Raw genomic sequence first — 9560 nt, forward strand, 5'->3', positions numbered from 1 at the left:
AAGCAGACACCTAGGATAGCCTGTCCATCTCAATAAAACCTCAGTTTCAGTTCAATTCAATTCAGTTCAGTTCAATTCATCTCCTTCTGTAGCTTGTCCTGGAGCCTATCCCAGCGAGACACAAGAGGAGAGGAAGAGGTGGGGAACAGAGCAGCAGGAGGAACAAGCATCTAAACATGATACATACAAGGGTACCAGATACAGATGATACATGTTACATGACAGATTGATAATTATCAAAAATGAATACATCTAGTATTCAAAATATTCACTGTAGAAACATTTGTATGCAGAGTGCACATTAAGTAACAGGAATAAAAAAGACTACAGGGGCACACAACGTTCGGTGACAATAGTAATTTTATTTGGCTGGCATACTGTATGAATACAAAATGTATCATAAGCAGATTGTAGAATTATGCAAGCTGTCATCAGGCGAGAGGCGGGGTACACCCTCACCAGTCTATCGCAGGGCAACAGTAATAACAATTATTATAAAATAAATAGCAAAGAGGATCAGGGCCACTCAGTTGAGCCACTCAGGCAAGTTAAACTGATGAAAAACTATAATACAAGGAAAACAATAATCGTCTATATGTCAATAAAAAACAGATTTTGAGTGTTTACTTTAAATTAAAAAAAAAAGAACAAACCAACATCTATTTTAAGTGCAAGAATGAAAACAAAGCAACAATGATGTCCTCATATGACAGATGCTTGCCCATCTCATGCATGGTTGATGAGGATAATCTTAAATGTCAAATATCTGAGCGACAGTTTCCACTGAACACTGACAGAGCAAACTACAACATGCCCTCCCTCCCTGTAATAATAATAATAATAATAATAAATGGGTTTGGAGTCAGTCAGTCATTCCACGTCAGGACAGTCTGTCCTGTCCATTCACATGCGACATATTCATATTAGCCAACTTCCATGAAGCAAACACTGAAGCTGAGTTTATGACAAACAAATCCTTGCTAACTAACTGCATCCAGTACACATCACCAACAAATGCCTTATCGTTATTTTTTTTTACCGTTTTTCTTCCTCCGTTTTCATGGACAGATCTGTGTTTCCTGGATCACTTCTCTCATCCTCAGAGCACTCTTCATCAGACACATTATTAAGAGGGACAGGGACATCACTCTCCTCAGAGCTGCTAACTACGATTATGCTTTCTTTTTGGGTTTTCCATCTTCTTTGCTATTTTGCTTTTTCCCTCCAAGTTTCCTTTGTCTTTCTTTATAAGCCTTTTCAATTGCCTGCTTCTCAGGAGTATCAGTTAGGATGGCTGTCTTCACATGCTTTCGTTTGGTTTGTGTCCTGGGGGGACATTTGGGAAGTGGTAGGATTTCACAAGGAGACACATATCCAGGTTTGCTGGGAACTTGTGGCACATCTGAGTCAGCTGGCAAGGCACATCCATGTGGACCATGCGCAGTGGATGGATTAGCATGAGCAAGTGCAGCAACAAATGCTGTCCAAACAGGACAGCATTTGTGTCACTTTACCCCAACACCACCATTTTAGAAAAAAACAACATCTCTTAGCAATTCAGGCTAATCTTGAGCTAGCATCATCACATGGTTTTATATGTTGGTAGTTCATCAACATGTATGATATACACTTGTCTACCTTAATCAATTTGCTCTGGCACAACAGTTGATTAAATCAACAGCAAGAAAATTTACTTTTACATGCAAAAAAAAAAAAAAAAAAAAAAAACAGTTTAGTGAAAAAAGCATACCTCCTTCATGGCCAAGGGAAAATGGGAGGGGCTTCAAAATATAATGTCACATGACCACAAATGTTTCGCGTTGCCTAGACACAGGGGGGTGTCATTATCGACACCCGATGTCTCACATTGCCCTGTTCTCCCCTACTTCACTCACTGTGTGACAGTGCGGTCCAAAGAATATGACCTAATAATGCCACAAAAACACCAGCCACAGTTTATCATTGCAGTTTATTTTATTTATAAGCTACGTTCATTTTGAAGCATATAAGAGATGTAATAAACACACGAGATAGCAACATATAAAGACAGGACATTTTAATTCTCCTCAGATGAGGACGAACATGCAGCTTTGGGCCCCCTGGTGGCTTGTGGGCCCTAAGCATTCGCCTAGTTCGCCTACTTGGTTCCCAAAGGGTGACGATTTTTCGGGACTCCCGTGGGAATACCGTGACCCGGTAGGCCCTACGGTACGGGAGTCAATTTCACTGTTGATAACGTGATAGGGACAGAATAGAGCAAATAATCAACTGGAGCGGGCGGGAGCAGGACGAAGCCGGAGATTAAATTAAAAAATGACGCTGCAATGCGGTGAAGATTTTCTTATGTACCAAAGGGGGGCCCAGCAGAGAAAGTTTGGGAACCACTGGCCTATAGCAAGAAACGGCTCTGAAAAGGATACATCAAAAATTACTCTTATTTCTTTGATAGCGGTGTATCTGACTATATCATAAGGAGTACTGCGCAAAGACATATAAACAGCTGGTATAGGCCTAGATAACATGTTACACATTTTCTACCTGCAATTGAACCTGTAAATGGATTTTCACTGTGCTTCTGAGTAGAGTCAAATTACGTCTCCGCCTACTAAAGTTTTCCCCCAATCGTTTCCTTGCCGTCAGACATAAATCCATGACTCGCCTCCTGTGTCTCTCGGACTCGACTCTGCAATCCTCTTGCTGCTACACTCATATGTTTCTTTACAGTCATTGAGTCAAAGATAAGCACTTCAAAGCTACCACTTCCGTTTTGCTTTCTCGCCTGCGAAAAGTCCAAAGAATATGTGTGTGTGTTTTTTTTTTAAATTGTTTTTTTTTTTTTTTTTTTTTCATTTAAAGGAAAAAGTTGAATAACTCGTGCACCCTCGCAAACTGGATTTGGTCATCACTTGGATTTATAAAAGATTTTCTCAAATTTCTTAGAAGCTGCTTTTTATTTTTTATTTCATTTTTCGCATAAATCTCCTTAACCTGTTCTTGAAGATGACAGAAGAACAGGAGACGTATCGCTGTGACGCACCCAGTCCCAGTATGTCTGATGACTCCGCGGGGTCACCGTACCGGTCGGGGTCCGGTTCAGACACTGAAAACATTCATATACCAGGGGGTCCTGACTACAAGAAGGAGGGCGAAGAAGACAAGGTCCCTGCATGTATTAGAGATGCGGTGTCGCAGGTGTTGAAAGGTTACGATTGGACGCTGGTACCCATTCCGGTGCGCATTAACGGCTCAAGTAAAAGCAAAATTCATGTTAAAAGACCTATGAACGCATTCATGGTGTGGGCTCAAGCTGCTAGACGGAAGCTCGCTGATCAATATCCGCATCTGCACAACGCAGAACTCAGCAAAACCTTGGGTAAACTTTGGAGGTAGGCTCGTTTTGCAATTTTTAAACTTTGGCCGTGAGCTTTTAAATTGTTTAACCCTTATCAAATTCTCTCTGAGAGTGTCCCTGTGGACACCTTCGTGACAAAAATTAACACGCACAAAGAAACTGCCATAAAATCCTCATTCATCAATATTTTTTTCTAGCTTTTTTCATAAATCTCTTTAACAACTTCAGACTGGTTCTCAGGATTTTAAACAAAAACTGAATTATTTTCCATTAAATAAACAGTAGGGGGTTGTGGCTTTGGTGGTGATTAGTCTTGGATAATCACCACCAAAGCCTGTAGCATGAACTGATCATTTCAGGGTTGATAAAAGGCCATCTTCTTTTGAGGGATATATTTGATGTATTTGTATTTGTATTTGTATTTGAAGAGCTTGAGTAAAATCATGGCATCCTGCCTTTGCTATACTAAAAAACAAAAACAACTGTTAGTGTGTATATGTACCTACCTGCTTTCACAGTCAAAGACAAACATGCAGCTTGGCTGGCGGACATTTTATTAGTGAGCAGAGAAAGACCTGGAGCGAAGAGAAGTCTTTACCGAGAGTGCCTCTGACTCTTCCTCTGAAAGTGGAGAGGACACTGTGGATCACGGTCATCCTAACAGTGAGTAGACAGCAAAAAACAGACAAATCTGGTCTCCACCTCATGCCGAGAAGCTGCGCTATATTCAGTTGTGTTCTCTTTTGTTGGTCTTTTCAAAGTTGTTGCAGTTTGCACAATAAATATTTATACTGATCAATCAGATGTTGATTTAAAACTTACTGCACTCACACTGATCCATAATATAGCTAGCAAAAATAAACAAATTTCATGCAACGGCCTACAATGGGAAAACGGTTGAATCTGGTGGAACACAGGCCATGATTTTACTTAGCACCTCTTCAAAGACTCATTAAAATCATCCCTCAAAAGAAGATGCTCACACACACTTGGCGCCCCCTGGGAGTCATACGGCTCCATAATATAAATGACAAATTTACAAGAATCTCATGCATCTGCCTACAGTAGGAAAATGGTCTCCCCCTCATGCTGATACACTGCGCTGCATTCAGGCACCCAGCGACATGATGCCATTATGCCAGACAGAAGCGCAACATCTCGACATGAGATGATGGACCAGATTTGCCCATTCTTCGCTGTCCACTCACTGTCCCACTCCTGATAAATCCAGGGGGACAACATTAGCATTGATGAGCAGCTGGTATCCTTGAATGGAAGTCTATGGGGCATTTTTGGCCACGAGAGTATCTGGCACTGTATAAAAAATGCTAATGCAATCAAATCTGTTTTATTGCTAATCTTTGACACATCGAAGCCTCTAATCACCACCAAAGGCCCACCCACCTACTGTTTATTTTATGAAAAAAAAATCATTTTGTGTTTTTTTTGTAAAATACTTTTAATATTTCATATTTTCAGACTGGCATTTAAGGGAATAAAATCCTGAAAACTACTGAAAGGTCTGAAGTTATTGAAGTGATTTATGAAAAAAAAAAAAAAAAGCAGAAAAAAATATTGATGTATGACGATTTTATGGCTGTTTTTTGCATGTGTATATATTTTTGCCACAAAGGTGTCCAGAGGGTGCAAAATGCATCACAAGAGTATAAATTACACGTGAGAGTAAAAGACACTGGATTTCAGAAATCTGACTACAAAGAAGAGTTTCTGCAGAAATTCATGCCACAAGCTGGAACACAGCCAAAATGATCACTAAATGAAAAAAAAAAATTTGAAAAAATGTACAAAAATGCCTCAGGAGGGCGTAAGGGTTAAGTAGAGTTTTATAGTGTCAGAATTTGATAGATGCGCCTCTGTTTGTATTTTTGTCTGTTACCTATTTTTTGTCTTGTTTTTAGATACTATTTTTAGAATATGATGTTCTGTTGTTTAGATTGAAGGCGATCATTTTATTTACTACATGGCAGTTCATATTAATCAACACTTGCAATGATACAGTAAACTAAGGCTATCCTTTTCAGTAATTATCCTAATCAACTGTGTTTAATTTTTTTAAATTTATTTTTTATTTGGCAATTTTTGGATTTTCAGATTGCTTAATGAGGTAGAAAAGCGACCGTTTGTGGAAGAGGCTGAGCGTTTAAGAGTGCAGCATAAAAGGGATCACCCAGACTACAAATATCAGCCGAGGCGGAGAAAATCTGTCAAGAATGGGCAAAATGAAACCGAGGACAGTGAACAAACACACGTTTCTCCAAAAGCAATGTTTAAGGCACCACAGCAGGCCGATTCTCCAGCATCCTGTGTGGGCGAGGTTCACTCTCCAGATAATTCAGGTCAGATCAAAATAAAAATAAAAAACTATGTAAAATCAATACGTTTTCTATTATATTTTTTCTAGAGACATGGTAGCAATGCTTAGTGAAGTCTTTGTAAGCCTTTATGGTTTTTAACTGACAACAGTTAATTATAGGTGGAGTGGTGCTATGATCAGTATGGAGCCATTTATACTAGTGAATCACATACAAGGAAGATTTTCTTTTTTAAAACTTGATATTGACTTGCTAACAAGTCTAGTTTTGCCTTTCCTCAAACCAGGTCAGTCACAAGGTCCACCGACACCCCCAACCACACCCAAGACAGACCTCCCCTTCAGCAAAGTTGACCTGAAGCATGAAGAACAACCCATTCAGGACAAGACTAGTCGCCAGATCAACATTGACTTTGGTGCTGTGGACATGGGTGAGCTGAGTAGCGATGTCATCTCCAACATAGAAAGCTTTGATGTGGACGAGTTTGATCAATACCTGCCACCCCACAGCAATGCTGGGGTGACTGGCAGAATTCAGGGTGCCTTTACCAGCACCTACAGCATCAACAGTTCCTTAGTAGCCCAGGCAGACAACGTTGAAGCCCACACCTGGATGTCCAAGCAGCAGCAGCGACACCACTCTCTGACCACATTCAGTGGAGATGAAGAGCAAGGAACAACGCGGATTAAGTCAGAACAGGTGACTCCCAGCCACTACGGCAAGCAGCAGGACTTCTCACAGCAAAGGTCCTTCGACCTACAGCACTACAATACCTTTTCTTATCCTTCCATGACAAGAGTACAGTATGATTATCCCGACCACCAAAGTGTTGCAAACCCCTTCTACAGCCATACATCTCGCCAAGGCTCCACCCTGTACTCAACCTTCAGCTATATAGGCTCCAATCCGAGGTCACTATATACCCAAATTGACACCACCAGGGTTCCTTCTGTGCCGCAGTCCCACAGTTCCCAACATTGGGAGCAGCAACCCATTTACACACAAGTTTCCAGGCCTTGAGGAGGTAGTTTTAGCACTGACTGTAACACCAACACTAGAGTTCTTTCTGCCCAATGGCCTTTGTATCACACACCATATAATGACAATAGAAAAACTAGATTTGTTTTATAGTTTTAAAAACCTTTGTATTTGCTAACAGTGCCTTTAGTATTGGTTAAAATTGTAGTTATATTTTTGTAGATGTAATGTGTAAAAAAATAAAATCCTCTGTGAGGGCATACTTTTTAAAAATGAATTAGTATGTACTATATATGTGTTCCACTTTTGCAATTAACAATGTCACATCATGATTTGAAGGTTTAACTCATGTTAAATAATGGGAATGCAGTAGTAAATACACTTTCATTAGCCTTACTATTCACTGTATTTTCATACAGGAATTAAGAAACATCTGTAACTTTTGCAGCTTTTGATTTGTTGTACTGTGCATATAAGGAATGCAAGTTTTAAATATATTAGAATTTGGGTACATTTTATAACTGTGTCATTTGTTAATTTGTCAAATATTCTTCTTGTTTGCTATTGTAATTGCCTTACTTACTGTGTTGCTATAGATGCAATAGCAAAGCTTTCTTTTCTTTGAGAACTGCCTTGATACATTAATGCCCATGAACCACAACAATGAAGCCTTGTCCACTAACAATGCAGTGTGAAAACCACACCTGCTAAACCAAATGCAGGAAGTGACATTTGACCTGGTACTTTTCATCAGCCATGAGGTCAATAATTTTTTCCTTCCCCATTTCTTAATTTTTTTTTTTTCTGTAATTTCTGTAATTGGAAATAAGTATTTACAATTATATTTGTCATTCAGCTTCAGGTAACACATAGACATTATGTTGCTCTCATATGTGGTACTGATTTGTTTATTTAACATTTGTAAATGTTTCCAGACTGTATAACAGTTTTTCATTATCTAGTTATGTACAGAATACTTGTAACTACATGATGGACAAATTACTTAATGGATTTGTAAGTAGCTGTTTTGCAAAGAATTTGCTGGAATCAATAAGATATACACTCCCTTGCCAAAAAGAAAGTCGCCACTAAAAAAACAAAAAAAGTCACACACTTTAATATTTCGTTGGACCGCCTTTAGCTTTGATTACAGCACACATTCACTGTGGCATTGTTTAATTGTGTAAGCTTTCACCAAGATCTTGTATTGATGATGGGATAATCTGACCACTGTGCAAATCTTTCTCCAGCACATCCCAAAGACTCTCAATGGGGTTAAGGTCTGGACTCTATGGTGGCCAGTCCATGTGTGAAAATGATGTCTCATGATCCCTGAACCACTCTTTCACAATTTGGGCCCACTGAATCCTTGCATTGCCATCTTGGAATATACCCGTGCCATCGGGGAAGACACAATCCATTGATGGAATGACCTGGTCATTCAGTAAATTCAGGCAGCCAGCTGACCTCATTCTTTGGGCACATAATGTTGCTGAACCTAGACCTGACCAACTGCAGCAACCCCAGATCATAGCACTGCCCCTTGTACAGTAGGCATCTGTCTCTGCCAGCTGAAAGATAATCACCCATGCAGTAATTATTCAATACAAGGCTTGGTTAAATCCAGGTAGCGACTTTCTTTTTGGCCAGGCAGTATATTTTTGTTTTTGAAAAAGTGTCATTAGTTTTATTTTGTCACATTAAGACAGTTTCATCAGGTAGACATGATATTGTTTTCAATAAAAAAGCAAACAGAAATATATGTGACCGCCTTTTGCCATCTTCTGTTCCTGTTTACAGTATTATTTATTTAGGTCACAAATGAGGGGTAGACTCCTTGTGTCTGACAGTATTTGTCAGCCAAACATCAGTGAATGTTATTTGATTCAGATAAAAACAAAAATTAATCTAAACTACGAGGTGTTAAGTCTGAATCACTTTGGAACAGTTTTGTTAAAATCACATATGTGAAAATTGATTTTTCACAATGTGAAATTGCGAAAAGTGTAAATGTGTGATAATTTAAGTTCTGCTCAGTACTCAGAGCCAACTTGCACACTATCCACTATGAGATAAAGTTGAGGCATTGTTTCTGACAATGAGTTCACAGTTCTTTATTACCATGGACTACTGACAAAATGTATAGAGTTTAGACCAGGGACGGGCAACTTAAATGATGGAGGGGGCCACAATTTTTCATCAACACTACCAGAGGGCCACATAGGACTGGCTCACTTAACCAGATATTATATAACTGCCATTTTAAATGTGTTTGTGTATATGTTTATTGAAACAAACAAAAAATAACCATTTCTTTTTTTGTCAGTGAAAAGGGCTCATGAAAATAAAACAAATAATACAAATCACCATCCATCAGACAGCAGACAAACATTAATTGCAAGAACTAATTTGTGCATATTTACACTTAGTGTATCTACCCTGGTCACAAGATTCACGCTTCTTACTGATGTCCACAACCACTTTATTCTCTCTTCAAAGTTACAGAACACCGTGAAAACTGGAACAAAAAATACATATTTCATATTCAACGTTCTCAGAAATTATTCTCTTGTACAAACGTAAACAAGCTTCAGTATTCAGAATAATTACCGTGTACGCCTGATAAGCCAGTAGTAGACAGTCCTCTCTCATCTCTTCTCCTCTCTCCCTCAATTCCCACACACATCTTCCCACTCACGTTACTCAAAACCGGAAGTGACCTCTCACAACAATTTTAACTTTAAAAAATTTCAGTAAAGTCCAATATCATTTTCATTAGTTACACTGCAGAAGGTTTCATCATAAACTTATGTAAACAATAAAAAATACAATCAGAAATCAAATATACCTATCTCACCCTAACTTCCGGTGTTGCCATGGTAACACATAGCCATATT

At 39.0% G+C, this 9560-nt stretch overlaps 1 protein-coding gene across 1 annotated transcript; it reads left to right on the forward strand.

Moving 5' to 3' along the window:
• Window positions 1-2415: 2415 nt before the first annotated feature.
• Window positions 2416-8405, forward strand: LOC311509761 (transcription factor Sox-9-like). The gene is made up of 3 exons (XM_084575193.1): window positions 2416-3386; window positions 5465-5709; window positions 5972-8405. The coding sequence occupies exons 1-3, from the start codon at window positions 3001-3003 to the stop codon at window positions 6703-6705; spliced, it is 1365 nt and encodes a 454-aa protein (XP_084431319.1). The 5' UTR covers window positions 2416-3000; the 3' UTR covers window positions 6706-8405.
• Window positions 8406-9560: the final 1155 nt, after the last annotated feature.

Source organism: Chelon labrosus (genome assembly GCF_963514085.1).
Source record: "Chelon labrosus genome assembly, contig: SCAFFOLD_219, whole genome shotgun sequence".
In the NCBI taxonomy this organism is placed as follows: Eukaryota; Metazoa; Chordata; class Actinopteri; order Mugiliformes; family Mugilidae; genus Chelon; species Chelon labrosus.